Source organism: Sus scrofa, chromosome 15, assembly GCF_054392235.1.
Source record: "Sus scrofa isolate SSC_HxYL_T2T_F1_AM1 chromosome 15, Sscrofa_HxYL_maternal_Yorkshire_Landrace_v2.0, whole genome shotgun sequence".
In the NCBI taxonomy this organism is placed as follows: domain Eukaryota; kingdom Metazoa; phylum Chordata; class Mammalia; order Artiodactyla; family Suidae; genus Sus; species Sus scrofa.
This window is the reverse complement of record NC_139397.1, coordinates 51,802,672-51,826,999: the sequence shown is the minus strand read 5'-3', so window position 1 is coordinate 51,826,999 and position 24,328 is coordinate 51,802,672. Positions and strand designations below refer to the sequence as shown.

The following is a 24,328-nucleotide window of genomic DNA, read 5'->3' as shown; positions in this document are numbered from 1 at the left end:
CATATGGAAGTTCCCAGGCTAGGGGTTGAATTGGAGCTACAGCTACTGGCCTATACCACAGGCACAGCAACATGGGATCCGAGCTGAGTCTGTAACCAACACCACAGCTCAAGGCAACACCGGATCCTCAACCCACTGAGTGAGGCTAGGGGTCAAACCCACGTCCTCATGGATACTGTCAGGTTTGTTAACCACTGAGCCATGACAGGAACTCCCAGATATATTTTTTGGAAAAAAAATTCTGCAGTCTTTCATATTACACTAAGAGTGAATGACAGGAGCTGATTTAATCATTAATCATATATGCCTGTGAGGACTATTAAGCTATATGTAAGTTGACTCGATAGATAAATATATTCCACTTTGTCTATAATTACTTCTTATGACTTTTCCAATAGCTCAATATGTACAAGAAATCCAAATTTATACTGACAGAAAACAGTTGTTCCTTCTAAAACCCCATCTGATACTAAAGAGGTGCTCAGAGGAACTCTAAGTGGCTGAAGTGTAAGGTTTCAAGCACACTTCTGTTTGTTATTTATAGACTAAAGACACCAAGTGTTTCCATTACTCCTCTTTAAGATCAATATTGACAACCACCAGCAGAGGATCAAATCATCTGCAGCAACCTCTCTGACAGCCAAAAAGAATTGCTTCCCTATATTTAGAAGGTTCTCATGGCCTCAACAAAACTCTGAATTATTTATGACACATGGGATAATAATATCTTCACAAAACAGTTCTTACTTTCTAAGTTAATTCTTAAATTACAATATGAGAATGGCTAGGGAAAAAAAATAAAATAAAAAGGAGCATAATCTTACTGGAGTCCCTGCATTCACGTAGCTCTGCAGCTTTTTCCTCATTTCCTTTTCATTGAATTTGGCACTTCTCTTCACATAGATCCCTCCATGCTGCCATGTAAAAGAAACAAGAGGAAAAAGTATTTATCAGTAACAGAGCCATGGCTGGTCATCAAAAGGGTGACTTTACTCCCAAAGAGTAAATTTTTAATAGATTCAAATATTAGCATCTAAAGAACATCAGCTGAAAATTCTCCTGCTTCAATAAAATTCAAATAAAACCGTGTGCCACATTTTAAGAAAAATATATAGACCTTTAGTTTTGTTGGTAAAAATGCTTTCTTTCTTAAAAATACTTTTTTTTTAAATCAAAAACTCAATCAAATGGATCTTAGCTTTCAATTTTCTCACTGACTTTTTTTTTTTTTTTTTTTTTTTTTTGTCTTTTTGCCATTGCTTGGGCTGCTCCCAAGGCATATGGTGGTTCTCAGGCTAGGGATCTAATCAGAGCTGTAGCCACCGGCCTATGCCAGATCCATAGCAATGTGGGATCTGAACCGCGTCTGCAACCCACACCACAGCTCACAGCAACGCTGGATCCTTAATCCACTGAGAAAGGCCAGGGATCGAACCCACAACCTCATGGTTCCTAGTAGGATTCGTTAACCACTGCACCACAACAGGAACTCCCTCACTGACTTATTATGGAACAACTAAAAAATGACCTTAAAATTTTAATAAATGCTGTCTTCTAGGATCTTTTTTAAAAACCAGTCAAGGAGAGGAAGAGAGACAAAGGATCCTAGCAAAATGGAAATGAAAGAAAAACGGAAATTGAGACACAGAGCTCCTCATCGGGAATCTGGGGTATAAATTGTCTTTTTATTCAAGAGGTGCCTTGACCTCCTATTCTTTTAGAATTCCAAAACATTATAGAATCTATTCATAAATATTCTTCTTTCCACATAAAAAAAAAAACTCTACCCCACTGGGAATCCTGGTCATGGAATAAACAACAAACACCTCAGACAAACCATATTTCTTTCCTCTGTGACTTCTGAATTTCAAGACTCCTGTAACTTGCCTTAATTATCAAGCAATTAGATGTGCTTGATAATCACTTTTAAAATCATTTAAGCTTTAACAGTACGTTCATCATTTCATGGGAAGGACTAATTTAATTCCAAAATACTCTGTTTTAAATGTTACCGAAGTATATAATAGTGACTTTTGTGTTTAAAACAATAAAGGAAGAAGTAATAAATATAAGCAAAAACGTAAAAATATAACCACTAGGAGAAAAGCACCTCTTTCAATGAACACAAAAGTGACATTTTTGATTCATACATTAATACCTAGCTATTCTGACCTACTTAAAATATCACCCAAGAATATATAAAGATACACAGTCATAAATAGTGATTAAATGCCAGGTCAGGCACAGCTGTCATACCCATCTCTAGTTATACACACAGGGCTTTAGTGAGCAAAAGCTCTTTATTGCACTTTTTTTTTTTTTTTTTTAAACTTAACACAACGGTAAGGTTCCCAAGACACCTACTTTTGCTTGCAAAAGTGAGCAAGCAGAACTCCATGATCAATTCTAAAGTTAAACCACACCTTACAATGTTCACAAGCTAGCAGAGTGCAAATGTTTAGTTTTCTGATATCTATATATTAATATATATTTTCCATGCATATAAAATATTTAATATTTTATGAATAATTATAAAAAATACAAAACTTGAATGTCTCTTTACTCATATTTTAATTGTAAATAACGTTTTGAATAGCATAATTCCTGCTTCATATAAATTCTGAAAAACAAGTCCTTTTAAAAGAAAAATTTACTTCCTGGTATAAAGTCCACTACTTATTAATTTATTCACTTATGTTTGTACCTAAGTAGTTTAAAATACTTTTCATCAAAGTACAAAGTGAATTTTAGTCTCCTTTCAAAGACTTGGGGAAAGAGGAAGGAGGAAGTGGGCAGGAAGCCCTAGCACTTCTAAAACCAGAGGAATACTGATTGCTGGATTAGGGCTGCACGGCCACTGGTGCTGCCAACTTTGGTCCAGGAGATGACTTTTTGATTCACCTATGCTCAGAGCTTATAGTAACTTGAGCCCCTCCTCTTTCAACGACTACTAAAGTCTTTCTAATAAGCATGTCTTCCATACAAGTTTCATTCTCAATATTTAGACAATTACGTATCAGATAATTTACCCAGAAAAGGCATTTAAAAAATGCTACTAATTCCCTTCTGAATATTAAGAGAGCCTGTTATATAGTTTCATGACCTGATGGTTATGTAATTTTAAAGTATGTTTTGTAAAATAACATATATTGACTATTTATTACATATCTGACATTCATGCTAAGCATTTTACAAATGTAGCTCACTGTTTTTTATATCCTACAGATTATAATTACTTTTATTAGTTTTTAAAGTAACTGTCTATCAAATTCTACACCTTTAAATTTTTCTTTTGTCTTTTTTAGGGCTGCACCTGTGGCATATGGAGGTTCCCAGGCTAGGGGTCCAATCGGAGTTATAGCCACCAGTCTATGACACAGCTCACAGCAATGATGATCTTTAACCCACTGAGTGACGCCAAGGATGGAACCGGCGTCCTCATGGATGCTAGTCGGGTTCATTAACCGCTAAGCGATGATGGGACCTCCCCTTTAAATTTTTCTATTTGATTTTTGAGCATTTGTGTTTTTGCTACTTAATTTAATGATTTGGGTAATCAGACACATATATAAATACACATCATTAAAAGTGCTAAATAGAATTACTTCAATTTAGAATTGGCTGTTAAACTCATAAATATAAATTTTAAAAAGTAATTTACATAAAGTTAAATTTTAAAACTAAATTTTTCATATGCATATATAAAGAAAGAAGTATGGGAAAAAGTTACCTGAGAAAAATAACACCCATACAACGGAAGCCATTTTAGCCCATCTTTCAGCACATAGCGCACGTGTCCAAGAGCATTCTGCCTGATGGCCAGAATATCAGCAATAATCCAGTCAACTGCAAAGACAGAACCAATTAGTGCCTAAGTGACCCCTATGTGAACTCGGCATTCCCTTCACAGAAACAGAAAAGGCTTCTTCACAAGACTGGATGCAGAATATGCATTGAAAATATTAGGATTAGACTTTTTAAAATCAACCCCAGGTATTTGAAAAATATAAATTATGTGGGTTTTTAATTTGTTTTTTGCTGTTTTTTGTTTGTTTTTGCATTTCTTGAAAAGCCTCTTATTTTAGGGATAAAATGCAAAAGTCACAAACCATCCAAGTAAACCAGCAGCATGAACAAAGAACAAAATAAGCTTCTCTAATTCTCCAAGTCTAGAAAACATGAAGAAATAATAAGCAAAAAATGGCTAAATGAAACTATCAACTAAATATTCTATATAAACTCATACATTCGACCAAAGGCAAGGATGCTTATCTTTAATGGTGAGTTTCAGGACACAATAATAGGTTATAATGGAATGAAAAACAAAGATCTCTCCAAGCTTACAACTATGCCAGGCACACGTGTTCTTTACATACCCAAGGATATAGAGCCAGGCTTCTAATAACTCTAATTACGTAGATATGTTATTACCAAAGGGTCAAAAACAAAACTAAGAAGGCACAAATGAGTTGAACACAAGAACAAAAAACCTATAGGAAGAAATAGAATAGGCTGTTAATTGATCTCTCAAGCAGAACAAACTTCAAACAGAGCGACCAGCCCTTCCTTGGCAAAGCAAAGAGACAGGAATCAGCAAACTGTGTTCAAGATGGTAAACAAAAGAGATGGTTTAGGGAGATGAAGAGGAAATAAAATGAAATTCAGAAGGCAAATGGTAAAGGGTCTTGAAGACCAGAGAGCCAGACTTGAAAATCAGTGGCTGCAAACTACCCTGTTTCTTCCTATGAATGAAAATGATAAACACGAAATGGGAGCAAGAGCTTTCTAATAACTACAGATGAACTGGAAGATGGAATACTTGAAAAAAAAATTGGTAAGAATCTGTGAAAGGAGTAGAGACCTAGGATGAGAAGTGTATTCAGGGCAAGGAAAATGAAAACAAAAGGAGTACATTTGAGGAGGAAAATGCTATAAAAACAAAACAAACAAACAAAACCCTAGGAAATAAAAGCCAAGAAAATAAAGGAGTTACAGTAAAGTTTTAACCAAAGGAGACAGTTTTCCACAGGATTACAGAATAACTCTCAGCTGTGTGAAACCCTTTAGGCAAGACATCATACTGGATAGAATATACCAAAGAAGATTTAGCGAACTTAAACACTAAAAATTATCCTTTTGGAAAAATATTTTATTAATTACTATAAATCTCTCTTTTTAATGTTTTACCATTCAAAAATTAACTCTTTCTTGATGATTTAAGAGTTACAATTATTATATACATAAATTCTATCATGGCTCCCTTCAAACAGAAAGATGCAAAGATTTTCTGATAAACAGCTCTTTCTAACCATGTCTTGGAAACCAAAAAATCAAGCACAATTGTTCTAAGTACACATAATGTAAAAGTAAATCAACTCAGAATAAATTCTGAGAACTAAGTATTTTGTTCCCAGGCTAAAGTACATCCTGGAACATATTTGGGGTCCAAGGCTAAAAACAAGATTTTGGTATCTTTTCCCGGATAATCATTTTTAATTGGAAGAATTTGAAAACGCATTTTTATATGAAAACACACATGGTTAATTATGTGTGTTAACCATGTACCTGGGGTACATCTTCTAAGAACTTTCAAGAGAAAGTGTAAAATTTACAAAATATGTCATGTTTGTAATGAACTGTCCTGGGCTATGCCCTTAAACTTTTGAAAATTTTAGTGGAACAATGTGAAGAACTAACTTAAGCAGTCAAAAGACAAGCTTTGTGCCATCAATTTTTGCTCCTCAATTATCTTTTCCACTTTTTAAAATTTTCAGCTAGGTTGCAGATGGGAGACACTAGATAAAGGCTGAGACACTAACATGTTACCTTTATAGTAATTATACATATTTCGTGTTGGGGCATGAACAACTTAAATTAAGTTTTCAAGAAACATGGTTGTATTAGAATTCCTCCACGGTGATCCAGTGTCATTGTTCCCATTAATTGAGAAGAGAAGACGGAAGGGCTGTGAAGACAGGCCTCAAGAAAAGCAAGGCTTTCTCACCTATGTGATTATGAAGCAGCACTCCCCACTTCATCAGGGTATGTACAACTGAAGATGCTGCATGTGATGCACTTGCCTAACTCGGATCCAGCCCTCCCCTGTGACTAGCTGTTACCACCTCCACTCCCACTCCCACATGCCCCTTGGAGCCAGGATCTCCAGGAGATTATGACCTAGGCTACCTAAAATGCTTAAACACCCTAATCAGTAGACATTACTCATACCTTAGCCCAGAGAAGCTAAGTGATTGGCCTATAGTTACAGAGCTCACTGCAGAAGAGCATATGAACCAGGGTCTGACTCTACAGCCTAGGCCTGTTTATGGAAGTCTGCTTACCACACACGTTAGCCCAGAAAAAAATAAACCAAGAAAAGGGAAAATTCCATGATATTAAAAAGTACACAGGAGTTCCCGTTGTGGCGCAGTAGAAATGAATCCAACTAGGAACCATGAGGTTGCGGGTTCAATCCCTGGCCTCGCTCAGTGGGTCAAGGATCTGGTGTTGCCATGAGCTGTGGTGTAGGTCGCAGACGCAGGTCGGATCTGGCATTTCTGTGGCTGTGGTGTAGGCCGGCAGCTGCACCTCCGATTGGACCCCTAGCCTGGGAACCTCCATATGCCACAGGTGCAGCCCTAAAAGAAGGACAAAAATAAAATAAATAAAAAGTACACAGTGTCCAAAGCAAATAGTTAATGAAGGCTGAGAGGAATAATGGCCAACACAGCCTTGCTGCCTCTGGACAGAAATAAGTTAACAAGAGACCAAAAATGTAGAGACAGCAGGGCACATCAAGTGAAAACAACAGAGGAGAGGGACTAATTAAAATGCCAGTTCTTTGGAATGCCAGGTCAAGAAAAGACTTGTATGCTGGCAGGCCACATTGAGGCTGAGAGTCTAAGCTGAAATATTCTCCTTGAAATATTCTCTCTGCTACTGGCATTTCTAGATTACTCAGTTGTGATCTTTAATCTCGAAAGGGTTTTTAAAAAGGCACCTAGACATAAGAGGCCAACAACCTGGATAAGCTTTTGGGCCTCTGGAACCTCAAACTACAGGCAAATTTTTATGTGCCCATTTTTTTTTCTGGAAAAAGGCTACATATCTTCTACCATATTCTCACTGGAGTCTACAGTTCTAAGGTAAGTGAAAATCACTGTCTAGTTATGTTCCTAAATTATGGATTTTTAAAAGGCATTCAAAAGTTGTCGTCTCAAATCCTAGAGACAGACTGGTCAGGTGATTGGGGGGGATGGGTGAGGAGAAAGGAAACCTTTTCAGGTCAGCTGCAGGATGACTATGTGGCTCAAACTTCCCACTTACCCTTGCAGTTCCAAACACAGAATTTTTTTTTTTTTTTTTTTGTCTTTTTTGCTATTTCTTTGGGCCGCTCCCGCGGCATATGGAGGTTGCCAGGCTAGGGGTCGAATCGGAGCTGTAGCCACTGGCCTACACCAGAGCCACAGCAACGCTAGACCCGAGCCTCGTCTGCAACCTACACCACAGCTCACAGCAACGCCGGATTGTTAACCCACTGAGCAAGGGCAGGGACCGAACCCGCAACCTCATGGTTCCTAGTCAGATTCGTTAACCACTGAGCCACGACGGGAACTCCCAAACACAGAATTTTTAAAAATCTGTCTTTTTCAAAATGTTTTCCTAGAAGACTTCACTCTAAAGTAATGCATATGGGGTGTGGGGGGATGTGCTTGGGCTGTGGGATGGAAACCTTGTGAAATCAGATTGTTATGATCATTATACAACTACAGATGTGATAAATTCATCTGAGTAATAAAAAAATAAAATAAAAAAAATAAAGTAATTCATATAAAGGCCAACATATAGGAAGCACACAAATGACAGCAGTGGCTGTGATTTCTTTATTAGCACCTCCAGGAATGTTCAGAGTACTTATTCTACATGTTTGTGCTTGTACCAAAGCTCTGTTAAAAGAACACTATTTCCATTGAAACCTGGAAAAAAGAGAGGTTGGCAGGGAACCTGAACAGAAATTTTGACAGAGAATCCTTTTAAACAGAAAGAAAATTCTAAATGAAATTAACCAGGAGCTCACCATAAAGGAAATTGGACTATCATGAGCCACTCCCTGCCCTAGAACCACAAATCCTTGTTATCTGGATACTGGACCCTGGAAGAAAAAACACCATCAACAAGACAAGAACAATAAGCTTGTGTTAGTGGTAAAAAGTCCAGTAAGACTGAAGAAACAGTCAAAATAAAGGCAGAAGTCAGACTGCTTTCTAAGCCAGAGTTAGAAGCAAACCCTCACTAAAGTCTTGCTGAAGTCAAATGTAATTAAATCAGTCCTAGCAGTCACAACAATATAGTTAGGCAAATACAAAGATACATCAAATTCCTATTCACCCTCTGCAGCATCAACTCTTGACCTAGAAAACTGAGAGTAATCATTAACAAACTGAGTTGAGAAAGACGCACTTCAACTTCTTTACCTTCCCTAAGGCATAGGCAGGCATAAAAGTAACCATGAAGAAACACAGCTGAGGGAGGAAGATAAAGGATGGTCACAGGCATTATCGGTTTCCCAATCAGGTGTGATCATTGGTCAGCTCGCTTTTAGCTTTGAACTTCTTTCTGGGTACTACATTTTTTTAAAGTAATACAAATGGAATTTAGGAGGTGGGCAAAAGTATTTCAAAAGCAGTTACAGCTTCGAAAAAACATGAAGTGGGATGTCTTTTGGAGAACTAAAAGGTACCTTATAACCACTGTTAAGTCTTAGTTTTGACAGTACCTTAGGTGTGCCTGGGGTGGGAGGTCATACCACCCAGCAGCCCTACCCCTCTGTCGGTCTCAGTTTACTCATCTGTACTACAGGGGCGGGGCAGTGGCAGGCAGACTTGGAGACTGGACTGCCATGTCCATCACAGATGTGGTTGACTTTTGCTAACCCTGATGCATTGTCACATTCGAGCTGGCTCATCACACTTGGCTGCTGGCTGTGGGCTACAGGCAGAAAGGGGTTGACCACCCCCCACTCTCCACCCCCAGTCTTGGTAGGTGCACCTTTCTAGCCAGCTGCAGGGGGCCTAGGCCTGACAGGTGCATCCCCTGTGGGGAGGGCAGCACTCCAACCCCTCCCCCTACCCCCCCCAGGTTATATAAGATGCTGGGAGAATCTTGAAGGGGTCATGGGATTCTATGTACTATTTTTGCACATCCCTGAGAATCTATAATTATTTCAATATCAAACAATTTTTAAAAGTACCTTGACCTAGTTTAAGTATATACTGCCCTATATTGCAGACCAAAGTCTTCTGTGATGCCTCTGACAGAACAGCATGCTATAACTAAACCAAAACATTTGACGAAGTAAAAGAACCTGTAGACATTAGAAATTAATACTGTGTTTAGGAAATGAATACTCACAGATCATTACGACCTTTCTGCAGCTCAACAATCAAAACCATAAAATGCTTGTACAATATGATCCACAAATTCCAATTCCAGAAAACATAACTTACAAAGGAAGAATACATAGACCATTTAAAGAGACAGTCAAAGAAAGAGGAAAAGGGAAAGAACTATACCTTATACACACCCAGCAGAGAGAAAAGGTGAGTTTAGGACAACTCATAGCTTTCACATTACTGACTTTCAAAAAAAATAAAATCACAAAAATACAAGGTCACATAGAATATCATCACCGAAAATTCATGTTTTAACAACAAAAACAATCCATTAAAATATATCAGAACATTACTTTAAATTACTTCTCTATGGAGTTCCTGTTGTGGCTCATGGGAAACAAATCTGACGAGGATCCATGAGGATGCAGGTTCAATCCCTGGGCTCGCTCAGTGGGTTAAGGATCTGGCATTTCAGTGAGCTGTGGTGTAGGTTGCAGACAAGGCTTGGATCTAGCATTGCTGTGGCTGTGGTAGCCAGTGGCTACAGCTCCAATTAGACCCCCAGTCTGGGAACCTCCATATGTCGTGGTGCGGCCCTAAAAAGACAGTAAATAAATAGATAAATAATTTCTCTACTTTGGGCAAAGAAACCTAAGTTTCATGCAAATGAAATACAAACCTGTGCTTTGATGATTTGCTAAATATATTATATTTTCCTTATTTTTTGGCAAATCTCCGTATAGCAATATCTAAAAGATAAAAAGAAACATTATTTTGATATTTTAAAACATGTACTACTGTGACATACAAAATATGACAAAGTCAAGAAATTGACAAATACATAATGTCATGAATATGCCCTCCATGACTGACAAGTACTAAACTTAGGAGCCTCAGAAACCACATGTTTATAAAGCAGTTGAGTATAGGGCAGGTTAATGGTCCTAAGAGTAAAGCAGAATGATCAATATCCTCATGAGATCTTCCTGACTGCTAACAATATCTGAAACACCTTTCATAAGATACACTGTCCTTCAAAGAGCCTACATACAGTGCAGTGGAAGAAACAGGAGTGTATACAATAGCTGTTATGAGGCATAATGCAAATACTACAAAAATACAGTATATCTCACTTTAAAGAACTATCAGCTGCAGAGCAGTAGATTTGTTAGGTGTGATATCAGCAGATGAGATGAACAAAGTTATGGAAGTGGTAACATCTGAGTCCTGCTAAGGGTGCACCTGGCAGTGTCAAGGCCAACCGCAGGCTGCCTGCAGAGTTGGGGAGCTAATGCAGGCAGAGCAGAGGGAACTCTGACCCAGAATATGAAGTCTTCTGAACACTATGCCAAAGATTAAATCCTGATTCTGTAAGTAATGGGGAAAGATTGTTCCATGATTAGGACCCTTTGTATCTCTATACAGAACAAAGGGAGTTCGGGTAAATGATTTCTAGGATAGGGCAAGCTGCAAGGTGGGGTGGGGGGATACACAGTAGGTTTCGACTCTAGCAGTCATGTTGTATTCCTTTAACCGGTGGTGGGTACACAGGTGCTCCTTCCATGAGTCTTTCTGAAGTTTTCTAGGTCTGAAAGAGTTCATAATAGATTTAAGAAATTGGGAGTGTATTTTTAAAGACTTCAAAGGAAATGACTGCTAACAGTGGTATGTTTTTATTCAGAGCATTTTTGTTTTTGTTGTCATCACAGCTTATTCATGATTATGAATTAGCTATGGCTTTTTAGATCTATCTTTTCAGATATCCACAGAGATTATATTTTGATCACGACCCTACTCATTCATATGTTAACAGAACAAAGAGAAGGACATTAAGCCAGTATCCCTGTACATAAATGGAACTATCTCTGTACATAAATGGACTAAATTCTGGAAGCCAGGGACCCAACTGAAATTTCTTTTATCTTCCTCAGAAAACAGCACAGTGCTACGCAGGTAATAGGTGTTTAAATATCTGCCCAATAATTTTTGTATTAATCCAAGTTTATCAGTGCCAAAACAAAAACCCAAAACCAGTAAACAGATCTATACAGGGTTGAAAAGTAGGATCCTGGTTGGTGAGCAATTCCCATTCTTACCGAGGAGCCAGAATTGCTTTGAGACCATTGGTTTGACATGCTGGGTTCAACATACTGCAGCTACAGACACAGTGCTTCTGGCTTAACTTCCTTGGATAGGATATTCACAAAGACAGATTGTGGTTTAACTGATTCAATCTGAATACCACTCTTTGGAGACCTACCTGCCCCCAAAGTGGTACTTGAACCACCCAAAAGACTCATCTTTCTTGCTGTAAGCTTGATTAGAAGACTACAGCCTTTGAAAGTAGGTGGCAAACAAGCGATTAAAGGCATTTTTCAGTTTGATTGTGGTCATCATTTCACCTACCCCAAAACATCACACTACACCTTAAATATGTATAATTTTTGTCAAAAATAAATACAAGATTTAAATAATAGGCATTTTCACAGGATTATGGCATCAATCATACAGAAAACAGCACTGCAAATTTTATTTCTATAAAACTAAACTATATCCCATTTTAAATAAAACAAGCATGCTGAAGGTGAAAAGGAGATCACAAAAACAAGCCCAATCATAATGTCATGATAAACTATTCCCAATAGTGAACATAATCAATACATGTGCTGGTGCTAGGACAACCATCACCCACTATCTGGGCCAGCTCCCTGGTTTCGCACTTTTTGAGGAGGAGACGTGTTAACAACCCAGTTGCCATGTTCAAGAACCCAAGAGCCGGTAACAGCACCACCGGCTTAGGAAGACCCCAAACCTCAGCTATTTGGGCTTAGTGCACATACTCTAGACCATACTGGCCTTAAAACGCCAGCTTTCTACTTTTGCTTATAGACACAAACATAAACAGAAAAGCTTGGCTGGAAAGCCATCCCTGCCACCCTACAAGACTAACTTTCCCCACCCCTAAATGGCTTCACAGCAACTGACTTTTTCAATATTTATCCTGATTATCTCAATAAAAAGTTAAACGTACTCAGTATTTAAAAAAAGATATCTAGTGGGATCTAGAGAAAGGAAAATAAGTAATGAATTCAGGTGGGCAAACAGATGGGGGAAACAGGAAAGGAACAAAATCTTAATTCACAGCCACTGGCAGGGAAATAAATATATAGTTCATACTTTTAAAGATTCTTCTTCATCATGCATCTCACTGAAATAAAAGCTATTTCACTTCAAAAGAAGATGGTAAGCCACTGACAAAACATAAGTTAGGATCTCAAAGTAGATATCTGGATTGACTGCTTCTTAAGATTTGTGTCACTCTAAATTGTTTGGCATTCAACAGAAATAGAAATATTAAAAAGAATAGCCATTCATATTTAAAACTTTAAAAGCTCTAAAAGCAAAATAAGTGAAATGAACTGCAAATCTAAAAGCTCTAAAAGCAAAATAAGTGAAATGAACTGCAAATCTTATTCCAATCGATGTGAACCACTAAGATCTTCAAATAAACACTGATTAGCCAAAGAAAGGAATGCATGATTACAATGTTTATGTACCAAATATAGTGCAATTTCTAAGATCTTCCATTTGATTTACCAGGCTTCAAAGAAAAAGCATTTCACTACAACTTAAAATTATCAAATGTCTTCTGTTCATTGAAGTAGAAAGGTTATCTGTGTGTAAATTTCCTAACATGGAAGGGAAGTAAAAGTTCTCCTTTAAGTGTGCAGAGTCTCAAAATACTTAATAAGACAATCATTACTATCTTACTAACAAGCATTTAAGATAACTGCAATGTTCTCCAAATTTCAAAAAATTTCTAAGAACTTACAAAATACCTATACATAGGACTAATTAAATGACTCGATTACTTAAAAGCCACCTACACCTGCTCATTGTAGCCATCTTAAATCAGCTTTCTGGCACCATCTATTTACCTCCTCATAGAAGCCCCAGCCTTCTAACTCAGACCCAGGATTAAGCAATGCCCTTGCAACACAACAAATCTAGTCCCCCATGCATCCTTATTTACAAGTCACATTACATCCCCCTCAAGGCCCATAAGCTCTTCAGAGGTAGGGGCCTTATCCTTGTTCTACCCAGAGCCCAGCACCCAGATGCTTTTCAACAGATGTTCACTGAATCAGTAAGTTGGACTTTTATTTTTCATAAGAGGATAAAGCTGTACTTCAGTTTCGGCAGTAAAGAGTGTGGGAATAAATACTTTAAATGCATCTGATTCAACCCCTAGCCTGGGAACCTCCATATGCCACCATGGGTGCAGCCCTAAAAAGACAACAACAACAAAAAAGTATTTCAGTCTGTGATCCTTATTTTATATTGTTGATGATTCATCTGATCTTAGGAAATTTAATGTTTTGTTTTGTGGTTACTTGAATAATTGTAGATATATAATACCCTTAGCCCTTTATTTCTTTAGAGACAATATCTTTTTACTATGTATAATAATAAAGCAAACTTATTTTCACATTTTCCCTTCAACTCCCTGGCCTACACCTCCTAATTTTGGTTAAAAATAATTTATAAAATTAAATTAAATTAAATAAATGCATCTGTGACTTTTTAAAGGCATCATTCTGTGAATCTTTCAGTGTGTGTATTTCAAATTATAATCACTTTTGGGGCAGGTAATCTGTTCCTTCAAACAAGGCACATAAAAAACATGGCTTTTTTGGTTTTTTTCCTAGTTCTGTGGGTAATTTTAGGGTCATCATTATTGTCCAATTTAGGGTTCATCCATTTTTAAAAAAACTCATGTTAAATCTCTTTAGAGAAAAATAGCAATGTTCTCTTTTCATTTTATTAATTTAGACACAGACAATAAAAATGCTCTTTGAATGATTATCTTTGTTGCAACTAACACACTAGTTACAATTCGCTTTAGTCAAACAAGTTTGTTTTTCTTGCACAAACCGGCTCTCAGAAGACCTGGATTTAGATGTCCTACTGTCATCTTGCATGGATGGCTTCTCCACTTGCTTTCTAATTTGCTCCCATGATATGTAAATTACTTGAAGATTCGTTCTTTTGGATCCTGAAAAGAGGTGGTAAGATGGAATCTAAAGTAATCTCATGTCTAACACAGTAGAATATCCAACCAACAATACCAAGGGGACATAATGAAGTACAGAATTCTTTCTCTGGAAAAAAAATTCTTCATTTATCTCAGGAATACCCATTTTCTTTCTGCATGTGAAATGAAATACAATTTTTAAAAAAATTTCTCCCACTGTCCTTAGATACAGGTGATGCTGTTGAAGGGGACCAGAACATGCCACACCCAAACATGCCACTTGGGCATGAGGAATATTTTTAGCTAAAGACAACTGAGAAACAGCACACACACAAGCTCTCTGCCCCTAAAGGAGGCCTAACTCCACTCATAAAGGTATTCATTTCAAGAGTGCCAGGAAGATCACAGACAGCACTGAGATGAGTCAGCAAACCTTCCTAAACAGCTCTTATCTGCCATACACTTCCTAGTGACCTTCCCAAAATTTACCAGCCCCAGGGGCCCAAACCCACCTTTCCTTTCTCTAGACCTATCTCCATGTTCACTGCCCTTTGTTAAAGTCATATATAAGCCCCAGGCTGAGTCCAACTACCTCTGTTAAAGGTAGTTGGAGGCCTCAGTAAAAGTATTAACATGTAAAATATTAACATATTTTTACAATATTGACATCACTGAAATCTGTAGGCCTTCTCTCCTGTGAATCTGGCTTTTGTTAATTTGCAGGCCCAGCTACAGAAAGTTTTACCTCCTTCACAGCACAACATAATAGTCACTAAGAAGACTAAAGACAGGCAGAAGTAGACAATTTAAATTAAGACTTGGATTTGAATCCTATCCCATCACCTTATATGTGAGCTTGAAGAAAAGTACCTAACCTCTCCATGCCATTTTTTTTTTTTCACCTGTAAAATAGTAACTACTCCCCCCAGATTGTGGTGAAATACATGAGACTATGTAAAGTACTTCACACAATTCCTAGATCATAGTAACTATCCCCCCAAATGGTAACTGTTGTGTTGTTATTATTATCCAACGAAGTGAAATCATTTATTCTAAACTGTGTTAAATGATTAATGGGTAAGAGAAAGAGCTATCTAGTTTATCTTCCCTAAAAAAGGTCTCTATGTACAAATGCACCTATAAAGAATATCAGCATAAATAAGATGACATATATAATTACATTCTATATTTAAAATCATTTGAAATTAATTTGTAAATGTATTTCTATGCCAATGAAATACATCATTTCGAGATCAAGTACAAGATTTCTACTGTAATCCACACAAAAACTATGCCTTTTTCTGCCCAGTTTGAAACATCTCACTGAGTAGGAAAATTATGATGCCCCTCTGGAATAAGGTTAAAATATAACCATAGTCATTTGTCTAATAATCAGTATGCAAAAATAATTATCATGCAACATTTAAATAGAGCCTTACAAATCACAAAGCTCTTATTATAGTTTGTCATGTATGTCCCTGGGTACTGTCCTTATTTACAAGTGTGCCTTTCCTGAGTACTTATGATGTACCAGTTATTGACCCAAGCAGCTTCACATAGTATCTCATCTAGTCCTCCAAATAATGTGACAATAGTGTTTTGTTTAAAAATGAGACTGAGTTGAGAAAATGACTTATTCAAGTTGACAGAGTGTGGCAAAGAACTAGGAATTACATCCAGGTTTCTCACCCAAGATCCAAACATCTTTTGACTGTAACAAAACTATTATCTGCAAAGATTCAAGATAAAAAAAAAAAATCAAGTGAAAAGGCTTCCCATATATTAGAAGTTTATGTAATTTTTTTTCACTTTGAGCATTAACCACAAGGAGATAAGAAACTCGTGAGAAAAAATTTAAACTGACACAATACATTTTCTTACAGAAACACAAATTAAGAATGGGAGCAAAGAGTAATTCCCTGGTGGTGCAGCAGGATAAGGACCCAGCATTGTCACTGCAGCAGACAGGATCACTGCTATGGCTCAGGTTCCATCCCTGGCCTGGGAACTTCTACATGCCATTGGCGCCACCAGAAAAAATAAAATATTTTTTTTAAAAAAGAATGGGAGCAAAGCAGTAATTAAGTACACGAAGATGCAGCTAACGTGGACAAATGACCCCCTCATAGATGCATACTTCCCCCAGTTAAGTCACCACAGTGTTCAGTTGCGGTACTCCTGTATTTCCTCAACTCTGTTCATTTTGTTATTTCATAATATCTCGTTATAATTCAGTTTTTTAAAAAGAAAACTGACTTATTTCTAACTGTCAAATTGTGTGTAGAGAGGATAGGCTATCTTATCAATGGAAACACTGTGCCTAGCATGTGGTCAGCACTTACCATGATTCTCCTTTCCAGGTACCACTCCCCTGACTTCTTCCCGCTTCCAACCATCACTTACACATACATACAACCTTCTAAATCCTCTCATAACTTGCTTATGTGGAGTTTTCACTGCTAGTTCATACAAAGAAGCAGAAGAAACAAAATAAACTAGCAGAACAGTTTATCTTTAAAAATTGAAAAAAGTACAGGTTTTAATTGACAAGTAAACAAAGGTTCCTCTGTGCTTCTGCTGGCTGTGCCAGTGTTCCCTCTTTAACAGGGTCTCTGAGATGGAGCACATGTTTCTTCAAGCTCCTTTATCTATTAAGAAAAGGACCTAGGAGTTCCCGTCGTGGCGCAGTGGTTAACGAATCCGACTAGGAACCATGAGGTTGCGGGTTCGGTCCCTGGCCTTGCTCAGTGGGTTGATGATCCGACATTGCCGTGAGCTGTGGTGTAAGTTGCAGACGCGGCTCGGATCCCGCGTTGCTGTGGCTCTGGCATAGGCTGGTGGCTACAGCTCCGATTCAACCCCTAGCCTGGGAACCTCCATATGCTGTGGGAGCGGCCCAAGAAATAGCAACAACAACAACAAAAAGACAAAAAAAGACAAAAAAAAAAATAAATAAATAAAATAAAGAAAAGGAACTAGAGTTCCGTTGTGGCCAAATGGAAATGAATCCAACTAGTATCTGTGAGATCGCAGGTTTGATCCCTGGCCTCGATCAATGGGTTAAGGATCCCGAGTGGCTGTGGCTGGCAGCTATAGCTCTGATTCCACCCCTAGCCTGAGAATCTCCATATGCGTGGGTGCAGGCCTAAAAAGCAAAAAAGAAATAAAACAAACTGACGCACCACATCTGTTGACCCTGTTAGATCAAAACGTGTTTCCTACTGAGGCCATTCAAGGGCCACCCTTAAAAATGAGAGCATCCGGAGTTCCCGTCGTGGCTCAGCAGAAATGAATCTGACTAGCATCCATGAATACGTGGGTTCAATTCCTGGATTCATTCAGTGGGTTAAGGATTAGGTGTTGTCATGAGCTGTGGCCTAGGTCAAAGATGAGGCTCGGATCTCACATTGCTGTGGCTGTGCTGTAGGCCAGCAGCTACAGCTCTGATTCCACCCCTAGCCTGGGAACCTCCATATGTCATGGGTGCGGCCTTAAAAAGACCAAAAAAAAAGAGAGAGCAACCACACTTCCGCTGGAACACAGATCAGTACCCTCTGCAGAGTGCTATTCTCTAACGTCAAAAGGGAACAATCAAGTCACTCTCCCCTTTACTGCTACCTCCAAGGGGCTACAGTTTTGTCAAGGGTCATTACATGCATTAAAATATGCCAATGCTATGTTAATATTACATGTTGATGTTATATATGTGATCCTGACATTGAGATGGGGTGAGATCATGACAGATGAGGAAAAGCAGAGGCCCAAGAGGGAATAAAGTATACAAAGAAGAGCAGTGCAAAGGCACATTGTTGAGAATGTGCTGGTAATTTGGGGGGTGACACTGGGGAGGAAGGAGTATTTGGACTACAGTGAAATTAGTTAATGGAAAAGATGGCCAGAGCAGAATTCGGACATCCTCGAATGCCATGCCTAGGAGTCTTCATTTTTATTCACTTATCAATTGAGAATCTCTTTTCCCTAGACACACGTTACTCCTGCTTGAAGTAAACACTCAGAGTGGTTCCTAACAATTGAGACAGTCTTCTGGAATAACCCAGAAAAGTCACATTATCTTTGTGTTACAAAGCTAATAAATACAAACACTCCACTTTCAGCATTATCCTCTAGTGTGATTGTTTGCCAGTGTTTTTCCTGATATGAATAATATGAATAACTTGAGAGAGGGGCATATTATTTCAACCAACATAACCATGCCACCTAGTAGTGTCTTTGGAAAATGGACCCTATAGCAAGACTGCCTTGGACTAAATCCTGGCTTGTCTACTACCACTGTGAACTCCACATGCCCTAGTTCTCTCTTGCAAAATGGGAAGACATGGCAGGACCTGGCACAAGGCGGCACTCACTAAATGCCAAGTCCACTGCAAACCCCACCCCTCCTTTTCACACCATATCCAATTGCAAAGCCCTAGCAGCTACCTCTAAAACACATCTGGGATGCCTTCTGTTCTCTGCATGCCCACTCTTTTCACTACCCTGTCTGTCTACTCTCACCTACACTACTAATATACTTCCCAAACTGGCCTTCTGCAGAGCTCAACACATAAGGGAAGTTTCCCCAAACCCCCAACCAACTTAACAAAGTCACAGAGTAAAGTACATTTTAACTGTCTTATTATGTGTGTAGGTGTGTGTCCCACTAGAATGTGAGCTCCATAAGGGCAGGGACCTTGTCCGTGTTTTTTTATTCCTCTCTATCCCACAGAGTCCAGCGCAAGACCTGGAGTGTGGGGCACACTCCAGTATCAGATGAATGAATTAAGAGAGGGTTCTAAGATGTCACTACTTAGTTTTGGGTTGCCTGACTCTGAATGTTAATACTCTGTTTTAGAAACCATACTAAAATGAGAAAAATGTCAAAGGAAAAATTAACTTATAATTCCATTAAGAAGAGCCATTTCTCAGTGCACTGACTTCTACAAAATTAGAAAATAACTGAAAAAGGGAAAGTAAGTTGTGTATAGAGTCATATTTCCTTTTGCTTTTCATCATAATGGCACAGAGGTTATGGGTATATTTAGTGCTACTATTAAACACATCCAAAAGTTAATTTAATGAAGACAGTCTTCCCACAATTCATACATTTATGTAAAAGCTCTTGGCAGAAATCTAAAGTCATACACACCAAAATGTTGTATGCCTGGGAAAGGTGTATGGAGGGAAGGGAAAACTTAACTTTATCAAAATATTTTGGCACTGTTTGGATATTTTATTGCACCTGTAACTTATAACAGAAAAATACTTTAAAAAATCTTACTCAGATGCATCCAAAAATAACTGTCTTGCTCACAGTCCAAGATTTATTTTTATAGAAAGTACTAAAAACTAATTACACTTCTCTAAGATTTTCTTAGGTCTATTCCAGACTAAAATTGCATTAAACTAGAATCATACTTGATTGAGAAATGTTTAACTTCCTCTATCAAAGGTTTGTTTTGTGTCATTCTACTTAAGCAAAGGCAGAGGCACATCCAAATCTGCCTGGCTCTGTTACTCCCAGCTAAACTGAAGGAAGCAATCTGTCTTTAAAGGTCTTCACATGAATAATAAGAAGGAAAAAAATAAAGAATACAGCAACAGTTTATATTCTATTTAGGACTACTGATATTTGAGAAGACTCCTGACATTGTAGCAGAAATGCAGAAAGAATCCAGATGTGATTAAAAAAGGGAAGGGGGTTGGCCTTATGTGGTCCCTTCTCTGATTCTAAATAAACATGTTTGCTTTTACAGCAAGATACAGAATACAAATTTAACTAATTAAGAGTTTAGGAATATTTTTGAGGAAACAGTGCTACCAAAAGAAAGAATCAGTTATAAATGGCCTCTAGATACAAAGGTCTAGAGGGTTTCTGAGGAACTTGAAACAATCTTTCAAGTAAATGTATGATTAGAGAGGTTAAGAGTATTCTAACTGAACACATTATATAAACATTAAATAGTTGACTTAAATTCTATCTTGCTCCTAGTGTTATCTGAACTATTTTATACTTAGAGCAGCTCAACTGAAAAACTAAATAAAACTAAATTTATTTTATATGACATTTCATTTTTGATTGCTACAATGTATTGTGTTAGCATTTGGGGAAGAGGGGATAGCAGCAGAGCTCTTAGTGTAAAATATATTTTAAAGTAAATCGGTTGTTACTAGGCAGGGAGAAGGTGGTGACAAAATAGAAGGTATTAATGAGCAGACCTGTTTCATATCATCAGACATTGTGGCCTGCAAAGATCAATGATCAATTTTGTTATATTACAGTAGGAGGGGAAGAGCAACCAAAAAAAAAAAAATTTTTTTTTTTAATAAACAAAGGAAAACAAATCCTCATTATTACTGGATACTGGTTCTTCATGTATTTATAAAAGGATGTCTGATGGTTCTCAAGCATAATTCAAAGTTTTATTTAATTCAGGTCCCTTGATGAAGTTTGTTAGGAATCCTAGAACTGAGTGCCCAGTGATCAAGAGATTAAACTTTTTAAAAACCTTGTGCCGAGAGCTCAGATCATAACCTGGAAGTCTATACTGTACTGTAAGGTAGGATATACAATTTCAGAAACACCTATATTTTATAATAGTTATTTTAAGATAAGAAATTTGCTAAACACAAATCTGTCCAATGGTATATGTGTTTTATTGCATGGGACATGTTATATGCTTTCAACTAAAATAAAATGACCCACCAAAAGTAGAATTATTTTTCTAAGAAGTAAATGACTGTGTCATATGTTCTGAATCTGTATCTTAGCCCAGGTCAGCTGTTGTATGATGTGAAATTAAATACTTAGTATGATAAAAACCCACATTTAGACAAAAGGGATGAAGTAAGAACAGAGTGTGCAAATGACTGGTCTGAATTGATTAAAGTTTTAAAGGAGGCTCTTTGTAAAAGTCAATTTACCAGGAAAGCATTATCTGGAAGAGAGGTCTTTCTTTCCTAGGAAACACAGATACTGATTTAAATGGAGGCCCTGCCTTCCCCTAGTTCTCTTCCCCCAAACCTCCAACTGGGGCAAATTCAGAGTTATCCAGGATCTAATTCTGCAAAGCAACTGCAAATTCAAAATAGGAGCTGGAGGACAACAGGGTGAAAGCAGCTGCTGGGGTGCGGCCGGCGGGGTGGGGGTGGGGGTGACAAAAAGACAAAACAATGCCATCCCAGTCACTCGACCCCACCCCCACCAAGAAAAGGGAAAAATAAGTACTAACTGGATATAAGGAATAACCAAGAATCAAGCTCTTTTTTTTTTCCAAATTGAGAAATAAAAGGAAAATTCACAACTGACATTTTTGTGTAAAAGACTTCAAATAATTAAAGTTAAAAGGGCCTTCTACTTTTGTTTGTTTTACAAAGTTAGTCTACAAATCCAATCTCTACAGAGAAAGAAACAAACTAATCATACAAAAGATCAGCCACACATTTAAGCCTAGTCAAAGTTTGCAAGAACTTTATCTACCGTAGGGCTTCTACTGTAACAAATGTATTAATTTCCTCGCCCAGCTTTCACTTACACTGGGGAAGAATACAAAACAAAGTTGTACTTCTTGTTCAAATAGTAACATCAGTCTGTTTCAAGAGATGGTCTCCAATTTTTAAAAGCGCACTTTTGAGTTCCAACATAAACGCCTTAGACCAAATGCCAGAAACTGTCAACTACTGCTCGCCCTACTTAAATGTTCATCTGCAGCTACTTCGCTAAGCACCAAGACAGATAGTTAAAAGAGGGGAAGAGCGGACGGCTGATTCCAACTGTAGCCTCAAAACAAAGCTACTGAGACTACCTACTGAGTACCTGCAAGGAAGCATCCGGCCAAACGCGAAAGAACATCAAATTTCCCCCACGGAGGGAGGATGGGTCATAGCACGTGTTCCGGGGGCCGACCTGTCCGACAAGGCGGAACAATCCTACACGAACTGGGAGCGCTGGGTGGTTCCAAGCTGGAAGATACGCCTGAGCCCCCGAAGGAATCAAGACCAAGGGAGGGGGCGGCAGGTGTGGAAGGAGGGCGCATAGGGCAGGCAGTGCCTCACCTGCACCCCAGTGTAGTTCTCGAAGAAGAAGAGCACCATGCTCTGATAGATGCAGTAGAGCCGGTCGTCCACCGCCTGGTAGAAGCGGGAAGGCAGGAAGGCGGAGAGCAGCCGCCAGGCCCCCCAGGCCAGCACATAGGTGGGGGCTGTGCCCAGGAGCACGGCGCCCGGTAGCACGCAGCGCATCGAGTACATGTGGAGCACCAGGGACAGCAGCATCTTCCCAGCTCCGCGTGCGGAATGCTCTGCGGGCTCCTCCCAGCCGGGCAGCCTCGGGTCGCCCCGCTGCCCTCAGCCGGCGGCCAATCACCGGGCCGGGCCCGGCCCAGCCACCGCCCCCTCACCTCCCCAGGCCGCCGGCCGCACCTGAAACACCCAGCCCGCGCCGGATCCGGCCTCCGCCCCCAGCCGCATGGGCCGTGCCGCCGCCAGAGGGTGAACGGGCGGGCGAGTGAGGGTCCCGGCGCGTTGGTAGCGGCCGCGGGACAAGGGGATGTCGCGGCCCTAGGGCACAGGGTTGCTCAGGATCACTTACACCCCATGACCCTCGCCCGTCACCCTCTGCCCCTGCCGGGGGCGGGGCTTCGCGCCAACAAAGTTCCTTCTGATTGGCTGTCCGTTACCATAGTCCCCTGTCGGGGGCGGGGAGGGCTCTGCGGCAAGAACTCGTCTCTGGATTGGTCGATTGTGGCTGACGGTTGAAGCGCAACTGCCGCCCGAAAGCGTGGACTGCCCGGCTCTGGCTACTGCGCATGCCCCGAAAGCAGGGCCTAGCTGCGGAGGCAGGATGGGAGGTGGCAACTGCCCGGCGGAGCAGGGTGAAGGTGGGTGCTGGTTGAGGGGAGTGGGCGGCTCTGCGCCCCCCTCCCCTACCCCGGTCGAATTCTGGGTGCTGGTTGGCCTGAGGGAACGCTCCACCTCCTGCTTCCGTACCTGAGGGTCCCTGGGCCCCGGAATGCGCCCTCAAAGCGACATAGGTGACACGCGGTGCTGCAGACCTTGACTTCCGCGCTAAGAGGTCTCCTGTCAGGCCTGCTGTGGGAAGGCTGACGGGACATGATCCGGGCCCTTTCAGTAGTGACATAAGCGCTGTCCGAGCGCCAGCCTTGGGTCATCAGACCAGGCTTACCTTCTCTTTAAAGGTGTCTTCCTCTCTACCTCACTCCACCCCACACCTCCTTCCAGGCTTCCTCCTCTGCAGCAGGTGCACAGGACTCCCGCTCCATCCCTGCACTCACCCTTAGGGTGCTTCCGAATCAGGCCCCATTCTTCCATCACTCTAAGTTTACGCATAGCTGGGCATCCTTTTTACAAGGTACTCTACACAGTTTTATCAGAACTTACCAAGTTCACTCTTGCTTGACGTCCTCAGGGCCTGGCTCTTTGACTTCTTTTTGATAGTTTATGAGGAACTTTATTTTTTTGTGTAGTCCTTGAAAGTGCTTGTGTGGACATGTGGCATAAAGAACTGACCTACTTTTGTGACCTTAACAAAAATCTAGGGAGTCAGGGCAGTTGTTTTGTTGATGTAAAAACAGATCCACAACAGAAATTGAAGAAACTTTTAAAATCCACTATACTCTAATTAAACAAAACAAACAAAAACAGCAGACCCAGAGGCCTTCTTAATCCTACTGCACTTTGGCTACAGTGAGTATGGTTTAAGTAAAAAAAAAAAAAAAAAAAAAAAAAATTTTTTTGAATGCAAGCCCGTGGTGTAATTTTATGCAGGAAGGCATATATATTAGTGGAACATTCTAATCAGGGCTAGGATGGTGGCTACTTTTTTTGACTATCTGTACATAATTGACATGATGTCATGTGATTGGTAAATGGTGACCTTGAGGAA

General features: G+C 39.5%; 1 protein-coding gene across 4 annotated transcripts in view; it reads right to left on the bottom strand.

Annotated features, from left to right (window-relative positions):
• The window catches only part of AGPAT5 (1-acylglycerol-3-phosphate O-acyltransferase 5), a 52,343-nt gene extending 29,263 nt beyond the window's left edge, over positions 1-23,080 (bottom strand). For 2 of the 4 annotated variants that reach the window (XR_014828747.1, XM_084998072.1), the window contains exons 1-4: positions 22,480-23,080; positions 10,072-10,141; positions 3,731-3,846; positions 825-914 (exon numbers count right to left, since the gene is read on the bottom strand). Coding sequence is in view for 3 of the 4 variants with exons in the window: in XM_084998072.1 (XP_084854198.1) it covers positions 825-914; positions 3,731-3,846; positions 10,072-10,141; positions 22,480-22,698 (495 nt within the window). In the remaining variant the exon portion in view is untranslated. 4 annotated transcript variants of the gene reach the window in all.
• Between the last annotated feature and the right edge of the window lie 1,248 nt (positions 23,081-24,328).